Source organism: Aythya marila (genome assembly GCF_965140915.1).
Source record: "Aythya marila genome assembly, chromosome: Z".
In the NCBI taxonomy this organism is placed as follows: Eukaryota; Metazoa; Chordata; class Aves; order Anseriformes; family Anatidae; genus Aythya; species Aythya marila.
In genome coordinates, this window is record NC_139080.1 from 70,210,373 (window position 1) to 70,226,105 (window position 15,733).

The window sequence follows — 15,733 nt, forward strand, 5'->3', positions numbered from 1 at the left end:
GGCAAGCAAGGACGTGAGGGATGGGAAACTGAAACCCAGCGCTATTTGCATGCGGCTAGAAATTGGCACCCCAGACCAGAGTGAGCAGCCACCTTTCTCGCTGATTGCCTGTTCTGTGATCGCTCTGCTCCCACCAGAGCTGCAGCCGACAGCCTTTTCTCTGCTGAAGGCCAGAAGACGGGGTGAGAAGAGTATGCGGAGCAGTGTGAGGCTGGAAGTTTTGAAGCTGTCGGGAGGCGAGAAGTTCCTCCAGCGTCTGTCACTCCCAATGCTCCTGCCCTCCTGCAGGGGCCGGGCATATTGCAGCCCCTGCGCTGCTCTGCCAGCGCTCAGCAGGGATCTTTGCCCTGTGGGAGAAGCACTGATAGCATTACTCAGAGCAAACATAACGATCCGATGCTTTGCCTTTGCAGAAACTGTCCCAGTTCAGCTTGCGGGGGCGGGCACGTGGTCAGCTCGTTCGGTCAGACCGAGCATCTCCTCGAAATGTGCTTCGGCGCGAGTCTTGCTGGTGGCCTGGGAGCCAAGACCTGTGTGAAGACTGCACAAACCTGGTTTGGGAGCGGGTAGCAGGCATCTTTCAGCTCCAGCAGGAGCCTGCTGTGGGGCTGGGGCAGAGCCGGGTGCTGTTGTGGAGCTCTTTGCAGCCCTCTCTGCGCGGAGCCGGGCCATGAAATTTACGGTGCCTGTAGCCTGTAGCTCAGGCAGAAACCCAGCAATATTTCACGATACATTAATTGCTTTATTTAAGGGCACGTATTTAACTGCTGCCCTTCTGCAGTCCCTGGAGTACTCGGAATGGCCGTGTCTCTCCCGCTGCCCGTGGCCAGCTGGGTGTGCAGCGATGAAGCTGACTTTAGGCACATCCTGATCTTGTCATCCAAGCGCTAAAGGATTGCCATTAGCTAATTGCCCTTGGCAGAGGCAAGGCTGTTGAAGGGCGCTTTTTTGAGTCTCCCAGACTGACTCCTCGTGTCTTTTGGCAGCAGTTAGGTTACTCATTTACTCATTTTTTGGATGAGGAGGGGTGGATTTTGAAAGGATCAGCTGTGGGGAAGAAACGGACGGGAAAGGGAGGGGAGAGGATTTGGCAGGAGAGGATGAAGGTAAATGGAATGAAACTGAGCTGAAGGCTGTAGGAGGGAAAACAAGGACCCGGGCAGATTTGGGGAAGGTCAGTGGTTTTTGCTCTGTTTGTTTTTTAATTCCAGGATATGTACAAATTTCACTTTATGGATGAGAAGTGTGTGTGTGTTTTCTCTGGAGCCTTTTAGTCAAAACACCTCGTGCCAGCTTCAGTCTGCTTATTTGCATGCAGTCGGAAGTTTGATTCTCTGGAGGCACTCTCCTTGGATACTTGTGAACTGTGCTCTCAGGAGGCTAGCAAGGCTGCCCAAAGTGTTTTTTTTTTTTTTTTTTTTTTTTTTTTTTTTTTTTAACCATAGAAACATTCCCTAGAAATGATGAGGTTGAAAGGGAAAAGAGATTGCCTGTGCAATACAAGTTAAGCATTCCAAAGGAGAAGATGAAAAGGGAAATGAAAAGTAGCTTTCCAAGGCCTCCTTATCAGCATTTGCACTTCCTAATTTCTCCCCACTTTATCTCTTTTTGAGCCTCTGTGCAAGAGAAGGAATGAAAGGTATTTTTTTTTTTTCTGATGGTCTTTCTGCTGTTCAAATTATTTCTAACTTTCAAGAGATTAGGACCTTTAAAAAAATCATGCAGAACTGTAAATTCTCTGGAAGAACATCCAATTCATCAGGCTGGATTGCCTGGACATGCGATGCTTTTCAGAGAGGATGCCGAGGTAAAGGCAGAGCTTGGAAACCTGCCAAGGAACAAAAGGAAACCGCACTTAAAAGTGTTTTGGAAGGTTGTCACATCCTACGCTCTCCCCAGGGGTGCCGTGGGGTGAGGTCCCCAGGGGTCTGGCAGGATTTCAGCCGGTGCCTCCTGGTGCCAGGGCAGCTTTCACGCCAGAGAGCAACACAGACCGTGCAGAGCGCAGGTCTGAAGGGAAGGGGGGGCGTGTTGAGGTGCAGCTGGGGAGTGTGGAGGAAACACAGCCATTAATTCATGTACCTCAGACACCACTGGTGTGCATTTGTACCCTGCAGCTCAACAAAACAGCTATTTGACAAGGGGGGTGCGCCGTCCACCTTTTGCAGAGCAGCCTGGAGGGCTGTCAGCCCGGGCGCGAGGTGTGCTGAGGAGTGTGAGCATCTCCGAGAAGGGGCTGGTGCATGTAGAAGTGGGCATTTTGGGGCCGGAGGGAGGAAGAGCTCAAAAAGCCAGTGTGGTTTTGATGGTGGTAATAAAACAAAGTCTGTGTGCCTTCTCATGGCAACCACACAGCGCTCTGAGCCCGGGCAGGCAGACCTGAGATAACATCTGGTTATCGGCAGCAACACCCTTTTCCCAGACGTGTGTCTCACCCCGTTCAGGAAAAGCCTTTTTTGTGCCTGGAGGCCCTGGAAAGCACCCGCAGGGCCCAGAGGGAGTTCCTGTGCCAAGCTGCTCCGAAACATTTTTTGTGCCCGGGGGCTTCAAGGCTTTTTGGGGCAGCTTGGAGCCAAACTGCCCTGAAAAACTTCTCTCGGCCATTTGTCTCTCAGCCAGCGGGACCTCAGAGGCGGTCTCTAGCCTAGTTAACGTGAAAGATTTGGGGTGAAAAATTCTCTGAAGGAACTCCAGGTGGTCCAAGCAAAAGGAGAAGTCTCTTGTGCCCTCTGGACTTGCTCATCTCATGTGAGTTCTCTGTGTGCCGTTCTGTGCCACTTTGCTGCTGTGCCTCTGTTTCTTCCTTTCCTTTTCCACGACGCTTTGTGATCTCTGCTTCTGAAGGTCTGATTGTCTCAGACCTGCTTCTCTCACCACCTCCTCCAGCTCCATACCCGGATGGTGTTTTCCCTCTACACGTCCATTTTGCAGTCCTTCCCGCGCAGCTGTCAAGGTTAACCTCAAGGAAGTGGGGCTTGTTTTCCTGAGGGCGGCAGAGAACCGTCTCAGGCTCAAATCCTACGTCAAACAAACAAGCTCACGTTAAACTTCTGGCTTTTGCAGTTCCTGACGTGGAGGTTAAGTCCTGCAATTGTAAGAAATGCAGGTGCCGGGGGGTGCCCTGCTGAGGGGTGGTGCAGGTGCTGGTGGTGCAGGTCAGCTCTGCCACGCTCTGGACGTCGGAGGCTTGCTGCACATGCGAGGGCAGCATTACTTGGTTGCTCTGCCTCCTGTATAAATCAGGGCCAGCTGTGGCTCTGTGGTCTTTGCTCGATTTCAGCCGACTTTGCCTGGGAAACGCCTGCGGTGGGGATTTCCCTTTGCCACTGCTGTGGCTGTCAGAGATTAGTGCTGCCTAATTGGAGGCTGCTCTGGTATGGCTAAAGCACAGGCCTTTTAACTGTCTCCCCTGGACCGTGGAAGCAGGTGATTTGAACGCTCCTTGTAGCAACTTTTTCGGTATTTGAAGCCTGTTATCATGGCTTCCATCCCTCATCTCCACCCTGGAGCTTTTCGGGTTCCTTAGCAGGCCACACGGCTGTGATTTCTGGTCCCCAACACACTGGGCTGAGTTATCCTTGAGTCATCTGGCGCCTGTTCTCAGCACAGTGCTCAGTGCTCACGTCTTTGCCTGGTGTTTGATGGGAAACACGAGCTGAGCTGAGCAATGCAGAGCCTGGAACCTGCCTGGGTTGGAAGAAAATACACAGAGAGCACCTCAAGGAGTAAATGCCAGGTTTGCTCAGCCTTTCCCCCACATAAAAATGGGGGAAAATTGTTGGGATCAGCCCGTGATGGTGCTTCCAGGGCAGCTTCTCTTGCTGTGGGTGCCATATCCCTGGAGGTGCTCAAGGCCTTTGGGCAGCCTGGTCTGGTGGGAGGTGTCCCTGTCAGTTCTTCAGAGGTCAGGCAAGCGTTTCCACATTCATGTCTGGCAAGGTCAGAAGGGCTGAGGAAGCTGTGTTTGAGGATATCAAAGTACCCCGATGGTTTTCTGAGCAACTTATCAACTGGAAAATGAGTCTACCCACTCTGAGCACCGGGCTGAGAATCACTTCTGCTTCACTGCTTCCTCTTAACATACCAGACCCAAGAAAGCCAAGGACAATATGGCTGTGTCTTTAACAACAACAACAACAAAATAATTAAAAAATGAACCAAAGGTTTTGCAAATCAGCAGACGTACTGATCAATTCCAGGTCCTGCATGAGCTGCTGGTGACTGTGCTCGCTGCATCCGTGACTCAACCTGTGTATACCCAGAAACAGCAGGGCCAGGTGCACACCCCGTTTGGCACTGAAGCCTGCACAGGACATGTCCAGAGGTTTCTCTGCTGACCTGCTGGTCGCCGTCGTGCTGGGCCAGTGGTCCCTTGCTTGCAAGGGGCTGGAGCAGAGAAAGCTGTCACAGTCAGGATGTTTTCTAACAAGACCTTTGCTCTCCGCAGATGGGAGAAATTGCAGCTATGACCCCACTTTCTCTGCCTCCTTCTGCTGTATTCCAGACCTCGGAGAAGAGATGAGGATCTTCTCACCCCTGCAGGGAAGCTCTGCTCTGTAGTTAGGGTTCTTCAAGTGATCAGATCTTCATCTCAAACTGGTCCCTGCTGTTCAGCACAGAGCCCAGAAATGCCTGTTGTGAGGGCCCTCAGGGAATCTTTTAAAACTACTTGCATGTCCTCGCTGTGTCTCTTGCGGTTGCGTTGTCCTTCTAGTAGAGGCAGAGGAGCTGCTTCCCCTGTTTATGCCAGCAGCACGGAGCTGTGAAGCAAATGGATGTATTTTACTGTTTTATTTAGAGCGCTGTGTATTTTTTAATGAGGTGGTAGTGCTTCCAGTGGTAGGGCTGCACAGCTTAACTGGCAAAAGCCACGAAGGAAACATTGCTCGGCCTTGAGAGGCTTGTGCTGATTGCCTGCTGCATCCTAGTGAGCAGAGATCTCTGTAGCCTACTCCAGTACCTTCAGGGAGCTTCAGAAAAAAATCTCCTTAATGCTTCCTTCTTGGAAGAGACAGGAGGACATCCAGAAAGTGCCAGGTCTAGGTCCTTGCTCAGATGGGAGGACCTAGCCCCCAGCTCCAGCTGCTTCTCAAGTTAGGGATGTGCTGCCCATGGGCACGGTGTCACAGAAGTGACTCAGGACATTCCGCAGCCAAGGAGGAAACAGGCCCCAAGGGCAGATTTACGAAGCTTTTCTGAAGTTGAGTCATGATCATGAGATCCCTCCTCCGTTAAGAAAATGAAGGAGGCAGTGGTCTCGGAGCCCAGGTTAGAATGGGACTTTTGGTGCTCCTGTCACACAGTCAGGAGCTACAATTAATTTAATTATGGAGCTCTTTAAAATGCTTTTTTTTTTTTTTTCCATTTATTTTTAGGGGGAGGTGCAATTTTTTCCAATAAGAAGGCCTAGTGTGCTGACAAAATGTTGGTGTATTTCCCCCCATTTTCTCCCATCCCCTTCACCAGCTGCTGTTTGACTCTGCTGTGAAAATGATGCCCCCTCCAAGCAGCAGTTTCCCTGAAATGGGGAAGAAATGTGCTGTCACCACTCCCTGCTGGAGGAGCTGAGGCTGCAAGACAAACTTTGGGTTTATGGGGCTGAAAGTCCACGCCATATGTGTGCACCTTGGTGTGCTGCCAGGGGCATTTTCAGGAAGGGACAACACACACGGGGACCCTACAATCATGGAATATTTGCTGTAGGAAAGGACTCCTGGAGGTCTGCTGGTCCAACCCCCTGATCAGAACAGGAGAGCTGGTTGCCCAGGACTGTGTCTGGGCAGGTTTTACAGATCTCCAAGGAGGCAGGCTCCTCAGCCTCTTTGGGGAACCTGTGCCAGTGCTCAGGCACCTGCACAGCGAATAAATGCTTAAAGAGGGAATGTCCTGTGTTTCTGGGTGGCACCCAGCCTGCTTGGTGCCTGGGGCTGTTCTCCCCCAGCTGCAGGACGTGTCTTTTTCTCCTGTTGAACTTCATGAGGTTCCTGTCGTCCTGTTTCTCCAACCTGCCCAGGTCCCTCTGGATGCCAGAACAAGCACCTGGTATATCAGCTGCTTCCCAGCTTTGTGCCATCGACAGACTCGCAGAGAGCATGGGGAAAGTGGGGGCTGCTTTGCTGTAGGGATCACCCAAGACAGGAGAGAATTCAAAGAATTGAGTTTTCGAGGAATGCTGACCTCTCTGCAAGGATCTTCTTGTAAGCACCATGATAGCTGAGGTCTGCCAGCTGCTCCCATAGCTGGTCCCACAGCCCTGCTGTTCTCATGAATCTGGGAGATTGTCTCCTGCTGAGGAACTACGTCTTGTCCCCGTAGGACAGGCTGTACTCACAGGGGCTGGGATGTGGCCTTGGGCTTTGCCAGGGTTCGGGGCCATTTCTGTACACAGGCCTGTACCCCGATGAGCACGGAGGCTGTCACTTCTGTCTCTAATCCCCTGTTATTCTGCGAGCGCCCCTGGAGATGCCCTCTGAGGATTTCTTCTGGGTCACACAGGGACTTTCCAGCGCTGGAGTGAGACCCTTTCCAGGTGCTGCACCAACCAACCCTCTCGGACTATCTCTGTGTGCTGCCTTGTGTGGATGCAAAGGAGCGGTTTGAGCAACAAGGTGCAGCTCTCCTGGTGGTAGCTCCAATCGTCCTTCGTCCTTCCTAGAACATTTTCAGCTCCTTTTTTTTTCTTTTTTTTTTTTTTCTTCTCAGGATCAGTGCTGTCAGCGTGTCTTACAGCCATGTAAAATGAACCTTGCAGAGTCAGTGAGCCTCATTGCAGAGTAAAGCCAGGCCTGGCTTTATTCACTGTGACCTGGGGTCTTTGATGGTCACACCTTGAACAGGCTGCTCAGGTACAGGGGAACCTATGGCGTGAGTTTTGACCAGTCCATGATTAATTTTACAGTCTCTTGGCACCAGAATAATCTCAAGCCAACAACGCACAATAATGTTTTCAGCTTCCCACCATGTTCACTTTCACTCTGGCTGTTTATTTGTTTCTGGCATACCTTTCCCACATTGACTCCTTCCTGGGCAGTACCTCTTGGATCTCACCCCATTTCTACAGTAACGTGAGGCCCTGTGGGTGATTCTGGAGCTCTGCTTTAGCTTGTAGACAGCGTTATTGACATGGACAGCATTGTGCAGAGCATCCAGAGCTTTGTTGTGCTACAGCTCCTTCCCGTGTGTCTGCTGAGGAGCACTCATGGCAGACCAGGTCCCTTTATAAGGTTCTTCAGTGTCCCATGCTTCAGAGACTGTTCATTCTCTCAAAAACCCTGCTTATTTTCTCTAACCCTGCTTATTTTCATTAGTGAAGGTGTGAGGTTTTTCAGTTAACTGCAGGGTGTCAGTATAGTTATGTGGCACCATGCCGTGCTCTTGGTTTTCCTCATAGGGGATTGCACACTAGGGGTTAACTGGAGTCCTTGCTTCTCCCTTTGCATTTAGGGAGCTTAGACATACGTTCATTGCCTTGTCTGCAGTTTTAAGTGCTACCCAAAAGGATGGATTGTGTAGCACTCTGGTGTTGCGGCGTGTATAACAACCAGCTGAGCTTTGAGAGTCCCCGTGAACGTTGAATTGTCTCACCAGCCATGGGGTATACATTTTCTGCATCATGGAATTTCACTGCCTGCCCTTGGTCTGCAAATGCATCATCTACATCTCCTGCTGCTGGGAGCACGTCACTCCTTAAGTAATACATTTCGGGATTTTACATGCAAAGATTCATGCTGATCACAGATCTGTCTCTCTCTTCTGGTAAAGTTGCAGGCAGACCAATAGGTGGTGGCTTTTGTGGCTGGATGCTGAAACATTTCTGTTCGGGCACTTTCCCATTCTTGAAGAGGCACTTGGCAGCACACTCATGTTTTCTGCATTTTGTTTTCACCTGTTTGCCTGAATTTCATCCAAGGATCATCATTTGATCCTTATTTTGACTCTTGCTTATATGAATCCTAGAACTGTGAATAGAGATCTCTGCTGCAAGCTGTGTGGTTTCGGCTTGGTTTGGTGGTCCTTGCTTTTCTCCAGTCCATCCACCTGCTCAGAACAGAACTATTACCCACATTAGATAAAGAAGGACATTGTTTTTTATAACGAAGATGTGAAAGGATTATCTCCAAAGGTGGAGACTTCCATCACCACTTGAGCAACCTGTTGCAGAGCTCTCCTCCACACTCTTCCCAGAGAAATTTTTCCTAACGTCCATATATTTGCTTAATTTGGGATCAACTTCTTCCATCGTTCCAGCCTACTGATGCTGCACTGATTCAGGCTGTTTTTCCCCATACTTTTCTTTTAATGCTGAGCTTTCTGCTGTGGCTGCAATAGTGTTGAGAGGGTCACTATTCCTCTAGGACCATCTTTGTCAATTTTCTGGTATTCCCAGCCATATCTTGCCTTTCTGTCTCTGGAAGATTTGGAGGTCCTATGAAGCCCACTCCAGTGGCAGCAGAGCCTTAGTTCTACAAACTGAAATAGCAAAGGGCTTTTGTTTCCAAACCTGGGCAATTGTTCCCAAGGCACAGTCCAAACTTGAGCATTTAGCTCCTCTTGTTTACTTTGTTCGTCATTTGCCATCAAAACCTTACAGGCAGTCTGCGCAGGATCTCTGTACCTTGCCGTGTGTTCCTGCTCTCTGTAGGAATGACGGCCCAACCACGAATGTCTGTCTGTGCTTGGTGACTCTTTTCTGAGTTGAGATCATTGCTGCTGAGGAGCCTCGTACCTCCAGACCACAAACTTGCTTCCACCTGAAGAGCAGTTTAGCTAGAAGTTCCCTGGAGCGTGGCAGTTAATTTCCCTTTGGAAAGCTAATGTTCCTGCTGTAAGAGGGACCTGCTATGTACAGAAAACCTCTTGATTTTTTTTCTCAGTGTGAGTAAACCAAACCACTAGACCTGTAATGAATGTGAAGGTGTTTGAAGACATTCCCTCTCTAGGGCTGTTCAAGGATCTTGACAGTTGCTAGATTTTTTTTATTTTTATTTTTTAATGCTAGATCAGCTGTCTTTTTACCTGTGAACATCCCTTCTCCCAAGATTAGTTTCCCAGGATCACTGCTTTATTTTTTTAAGTAATTTGCATTTCTTTGTGTTTTTTTTTTTTTTTGGGGGGGTGAAGGTAGCCCTCACTGTGCCAGATCCTTTGCACCTCATGTTTTCTGCACAAGAAATTTAATCAGCTATGAATACAGACTAATGCAGGTTTAATACAGGTAGAACATGCCAGGTTTCAGGTAGGGAACAAAAAGGACTGTAAAAGCTAACTACGATCTACCAGGACTGATTTTTTTTTTTTTTTTCCCCAGGTGTGAGTATTTGGCCAAGGTGGGGTTGGGTTGGCTGTGAGCTGTGCCAGTGGACGGGGAGGAGGCAGAGAACGGGACAGAACTGGTGTCCTAGTGCGATTCACAGACCAAATATTCCTGTGTAACATGGGATGCAGGCTCACAGGGTCCTGTGAAGCTCCAGTTTGACTGCCCAGGATCGAGCAGAACAGGCTCACAGCGTTTAACGTGGTTCCTGTGAGGAAGCTGAGTGTCAGTTTGCAATATCGTGCCAGGTGCAAGGACACTTTGGTTTAGGATTGCTTGGGCCCCTGCTTGTCAAGCGGTGCGGACTGGTGATGATGCATCTGCCCTCCTGGCACTGAGTGCTTTCTTTCCTGCAGACACTCACCCACGTGGGCAAGCAGTCTTAGTCTTGGTGTAACTCAAAAGCTGCTTGGCTGGGCTCCCTCTCAAACTGTAGTATCACCGATCCAGCACCACTGGTTAAGCTGTTTGCCAAATGCATGTTAAACAGACCGAAAATGGGCAAAACCAAGCCCTGCCCCAGCCTTTGCCCACGTTCCCAGTTGATTGCGTGGGGCTCTCTTTCACCTGTAACTTGCTTGCCAGACCTGGGTTTCCTTTTCTCTGGGCAGCAGGAGCTTATCACTGCCCCCTCCGCTGCCTGGGTCTCGTGGAAAGAGTGCGAGTTAACAGCCAGAATTGCTCTTTGCTGACCAACACCGCCAGCTTCCTATTTAAAATCACTCGTGCCAGCTTCATAGAGCTTCAGTGCTCTCTGTGGGAAGGGATTCTTGTGCCGAGCATGCTTTGTGCATCTCGTTTAAACACCATTCGGAGTGCTGCCTGTGGTGCGGCTACACACCGGGCACGCAGGATGTCATTGTCAGTGGGGAGGGAAACCAACAGGTGCCTGCCACCATTCCTGTGATCTGTCAAACTGATTTTCTTCCCTTCATGCAAGCAAAATTTCGACTCCTTCTTGGTCCCAAACCACCTGAGGGCTAAATGAAGTATGCATCCAGACTGGCTCGTTCACTCCCCATCTCTCTCTCAGGCTTTCCTCGCCTGGGATGTTTTATCTCCCCTGCTTCCTGAGTGCTGTACTACCTGGGGTCATCTCCCCTTCAACCTGTTGCTGCCTGGCCCTGCCCCAGCGGTGTAGGGATAGCCTGGGGCTGGGGAGAGATCTCTTTTCTCTCCTCTTGCCCACAGAGAGGAGCGAGGGGTCACGCCAAAGGGGAAAAACGCGTCCTGGGGGGGTCCCCTCCATCTCACGTCCCGCTGTCTCTCCGCCCCTACAGATGTCGTGGCACCCGCAGTACCGCAGCTCCAAGTTCCGCCACGTGTACGGCAAGGCCGCCAGCAAGGACAAGTGCTACGACTGCGTGCCCATCACCCACAGCGTCCACGACAACCACTTCTGCGCCGTCAACCCGCACTTCGTGGCGGTGGTGACCGAGTGCGCGGGCGGAGGGGCCTTCCTCGTCATCCCCATCCACCAGGTGAGCTCCGCCGGGGCGGGATGGCCTTCATGGTGCTGGTGGGGGGACCAGGCTCTTCGGGGAGGTCGATCCCACAGGGCATATTCAGCCAGTGCTGCTCCCGGCGTTGCAAAATGCACGGAAGGGGCTCCAGATTGCCTGGCACGTGGGTACCTGTGCGTCCTAGGTGGCTGCTCGCAGGTTCTCGACACCTTCCTTCCTTCTGTACCCCAGTTGCAAGTCTTGTGTAATCAACGGGAGCTGTGCTGTTCAGATGTTTGTCTCCCAGGAAAGACTGCAAATCAAAAAGCAATTAGTAGATACGAAAGGTAAGAACTGAAAGGTGCTTTAGTGCCTTGGCTTCATCTGCCACCGGAGCAGAGCATGGTGTATTTTGCTCTAACTACCTTCTCCTTTGTGAAAGAATGGAGACACAGTTACGAGACAATGAAGCTCTTTAGCTTCAAACACTGATGCTGGAAAAACTTCCCTTTCGGAAACAAATCCCATGTTTGTGGGTTCTGATGACTTGGAGATCTGATGAGAGGGAGAAGCTGGCTGTCTGGCATTTATTGCTGCAGAAGAATTAGGCATGCACTAATGTGGATTAACTTCGGTATGAGATTATGGGCTCCCTGGAATCAGGGCAGAACAGATGAAAGGCAAAAGTTCAGCCTTTAATTAAAAGTTAATTGATGGTGTTATTGTAATGCCACTTTTTCAATATATATTTGCTAAGGATGAAAGTGCACTGGGTGTGCTTGAAGAGCCTAGTGCAGTTCCCGGCTCTTCTAGACTTTGTTTATTCAACTCATTAACTGCTGGTGCTGTTCAGAGACAGTCCTAAAATTAACCACTACCCTGTTTTTCTTGACTGAGTCACTTCTGCCCCCTCGACCACGATCTGTTGGGGCTGAAGAACTTGTCTTTATCACAGACCTGCATCTCTGAGCAGGCAGCTGGGACTGTGGGACGTGGGGTGGGACCCAGCTCTCAAAGTGTTGGCAAAAAGAGCTCAAGATGCTTGCACGGCTTACTATTAATTCTTCTGTCTTGACACCTCTTCTCAACTTAGCTCATCTTTAGTAGCAGTCCCTCTATTCTTAACACCTGCTTCAATGCTCCACCCAGGTCTGAAAGACTGCCTGCAGAAGTGAAAGGCACAGCAGGACTAGAAGAGATAACTAGAGAAGGATAATTAAAGTATGTCAATGAAAATGTGAAATTACTTTCATTTGAGGACTTGAGACTTTGAAGGTTAGGCCTCCATTAGTCCTGGGAAAAAGGACAAACGAGTGAGACACATCAAACTGTGAACGGGGTGGGGGAAGAAGTGTAGGGAGAATTCCCGATTTGTGTAGTGAAGGGGAGGGACAGCAGCGATCAGAATGGCAGCAGGCATGGGTGGACGCTTTTGCAGTTCAACCGTGGAGCTCACAGCCCTGGATGCTGATGAGCCTGGAAGAATTAAGGGGTTCAAAACAGGACAGAGTTACGGACCTGTATGTGTTGTGCGTCTTCCAGCTGCTCTCCCAATACCTGTTTCTGACACAAGCTGTGGGGGAGAGTGGCCTCGGCCACCCACAGAAGGGGGTTCTCTGAGCCTGGGGGCTGTGGTACCAGTTACTTTTTTTTTTCAAGCTGTGCTTCTGAGCTGGTGCCACCTGGTGAAGAGCAGCAGCTTTTGGCTTGTGCTCCCAGTGGTGGTATTTGTGGCTGCCAGCTCCTACAGCGGCGGTGACCCGCAGCACTCCGGGCTCTTGGCTTGTGCCCCTGGCTGCCAGGGAGATGAAGGCAGCCTGGTCTGGAGGCTTGTGTCTGGCATTGAATTGCCCTCTCATGACTGGTAGCCAATCTTTTTTTTTTTTTTTTTTTGGCTGGATTTGCAGCTCTTGTCTCTGGTTTAATGGTGTCTCTTTTCTTCTCTCCTGCTGAGTTCTCTCGTCCCTTGAAGAAATCCCACTTCTTGCCTCCTGCACCATTCTTCCTCACTTTCTCAGAGCTTGGCAGTAAGGCAGGGGTGGAGAGCAGCAGGGCTTAACAAAAGAAAGAGCTCTTAGCCACAGATACCCCATCCAGCTGGCCTAGAAACACATTGCCTACTACCTGAAGAGGAATTAGCTGAACTCTTGCCACCGCTTGGAAAACAGTCTTCTGTTGCAGAACATATCGCTTAGATCCTGATGAAGATCAGTCAGGTCCTCGCTGAAGCTGGCTGGGTGGAACAGCTTTCCATCTCAACAGGAAAGCAGCTGTGGGCACAGGGGCTGTCTGGGGCCTGGCACAGGGCGAGTGCCTTTGTAAATCTCACGAGTCCAGGGACACGCATGCCTTCCTTTTGCCTTCTCCCATGACCAGACCTGAGACAAAGAGGTAGCAGGATGCAAACAAAGTCCTGAGAGACAGGATGGGTGGGTTGCAGGGGGGTAGGTGAAGAGTAGGAGAAGCTTCAGGATGGGGCTCGGCATGGCATGGTGGCAGTTTGGCCGGGTGGCCTGGGAGCCTCCCAGACGGAGTAGACAGGCAGCCAGCTTTGGGAGGAGACGGAGCTCCCATAGGGATCAAGGGATCCCTGTGGAGCTGGCTGCCCAGCCCTCTGAGTTGTGAGCTTGAAACCAAGCCCTGAAGCCCGCAAAAGGACACTGTGGGTGGGGGAGCTCTTATTAAAGGCCTTTTATCTCTTTTCTGCTGCCTTCCCAAGTCACTTTGTATTGTTGCTGTCATAAAACTGATTTGTTTTAAAGTGGAGTCTAAAAAAGCAGTCTTTTACATTTCAAAGCCTGCTGGGTGTTCAGTTTGAAGCAGGTTAGTCCCAGTCGATGAGACAAACTTTCTTGTGAAGCCAGAGTGGTTGCACGCTGTGTCCTGTTCTACACCAAAAAAAGACCATTCGGCAGGAGTTTGAGGCTGGGACGTGGCAAATAACATGGTAGCCACATCCAGATTAGGGTCAGCACTGATGCCCCTCCACCACACACTCTCAAGGCCACCTCCAGAGAGGTGTGGGGAGCACACCCACAGCAGTGTCTGCTTTCCAGAAGGGCATGCAGTTGCATTCATTTTGATTTATGATGTGGAAGAAATCCCTCACTCAGAGGGTGGTGAGGCCCTGGCACAGGCTGCCCAGAGGAGCTGTGGGTGCCCCATCCCTGGAGGTGCTCAAGGCCAGGCTGGATGGGGCTTTGGGCAGTCTGGGCTGGTGGGAGGTGTCCCTGCCCATGGCAGGGGGCTAGGACTGGGTGGGCTTTAAGCTTCCTTCCAGCCCAAACCACTCTGTGATTCTTCCAGCTGAGATAAAAGTGGGCAGGTAGGCACGACCGGCTTGCAGCCCTGTCTGCCTCCTCAGGAGACCGACCTGTGCTCTCGCACAGAAGTCTGCATTCCTGGAGCACCTCCTGCTCCTCCTGCTTCTGACAGGAAGGAGCAAGTGTTGCTCTGATGTTAATCAAATCCCCAGCACCCTCTCTATCACGTAGTAGACAAATTGACATGACTGTAGCAGAGGCTGTCTGCAGCGTGGGTTTATCCTGATGCAACACAGCCCCCTTTCGGCACAAGCACTCAGTGTGCTGCTTCGTGCACGACAGCAGTGAGTATGCTGCCCAAATGTGGCTTATTCTGGGAGAGTCCTGAATCTGATTTAATGCGGTGAATGGCTGGATTTGAAAGCCATCAGAGAGAAACGCATAGCTTGTTGAAGGAAAAACTGGGTTTGTAATTTGTGTTGTTGCTTAAAAAATAAAATAAAATAAAATAAAATAAAATAAAATAAAATAAAATAAAATAAAATAAAATAAAATAAAATAAAATAAAATAATAAAATAAAATAAAATAATAAAATAAAATAATAAAATAAATAAAATAAAATAAAATAATAAAATAAAATAAAATAAAATAAAATAAAATAAAATAAAATAAAATAAAATAAAAGCTAGTTGAAGAGGCTAAAAATGATCAGCAAAACCACTTTTCCTGCTTAACAGAAATTTATTCTCAAGGAACAGATAAGAGATTTTCTCTCCCCCCCAAATCTTTAAGAAATCTGGAAGATTCAATTGATTCCTAAGTTTTCCCACTCTAAGTTTTATTCTGGTGTCTGAATCAAATAATAGCTTATGTAACCTCTGCTGTATGTGTACAGATTTCTCAGTAGCGCTGTGAAGGCCTGCACAACACCACGATACCTTCCTGTCTCTGATATCATCAGGATTTGCCTTGCAGGGACAGCAAAACCCCATTCCCAACAGAAGGAGACCACCCAGGGCATTTGGAGCATAACAATCAGAAAGAGGTTTCTTGGTGGAGCTGGATGGGTCTTACTTGAAAGTATCCTGTAATTCCATGGCTCACCTTAGGTTTCATGATATATATACGTATTTTTCTATTTTTTTCCAGACAGGGAAGCTCGACCCACATTATCCCAGAATATGTGGGCACAAAGGAAACGTTCTGGACATCAAGTGGAACCCATTCAATGACTTTGTAATAGCCTCGTGTTCAGAAGATGCCACTGTAAGTTTCCCAGCTTATACTCGATGTTATTGCCTGGCTAATGTGCTTTTGGGGGAAAGCAATAGGAAAAGAACCAAGAGGCCCAGGGATGAGATGTGAAAATGCATGTAATCTTCAAGAACAGATGTATCAAAATCATGATAGGAAGAAGATCTGTTTGTGTGGGGGCTTCCATCTTTAGAGGTTTGTTTGCGTGAGAAAGAAGCAAATGTAAAATTGGTTCAAGGTTAATCACTGTGAAACTCCTCCTTTACTACAAAATAAAACTTTCAACGCAATGTAATCTGTGACAGCTGTTTCAGATCATTTCTCCACACAGCAAGTTTGAACTTGTTTCTCTCTGAGTTACTCTGTAAAGCCATGCTGGATCAGCTATGGGGTAGTTAAGGAGTCTGTGTCATACTTTATTCCAGCCATGGCATCAACAAAATGAGTATTTTCCAACTGA

General features: G+C 49.4%; 1 protein-coding gene across 2 annotated transcripts in view; it reads left to right on the forward strand.

Annotated features, from left to right (window-relative positions):
* Nucleotides 1-15,733, forward strand: part of CORO2A (coronin 2A) — a 44,640-nt gene that overhangs the window by 16,804 nt on the left and 12,103 nt on the right. Inside the window, exons 1-3 of one of the 2 annotated variants that reach the window (XM_082783305.1) lie at nucleotides 2,547-2,748; nucleotides 10,594-10,794; nucleotides 15,169-15,285. In XM_082783305.1, coding sequence (XP_082639431.1) covers nucleotides 10,594-10,794; nucleotides 15,169-15,285 — 318 coding nt within the window. In that variant the 5' untranslated portion in view covers nucleotides 2,547-2,748. Of the gene's footprint in view, nucleotides 1-2,546; nucleotides 2,749-10,593; nucleotides 10,795-15,168; nucleotides 15,286-15,733 lie in introns of those variants that run through there. The other variant, XM_082783306.1, reaches the window with a different exon arrangement.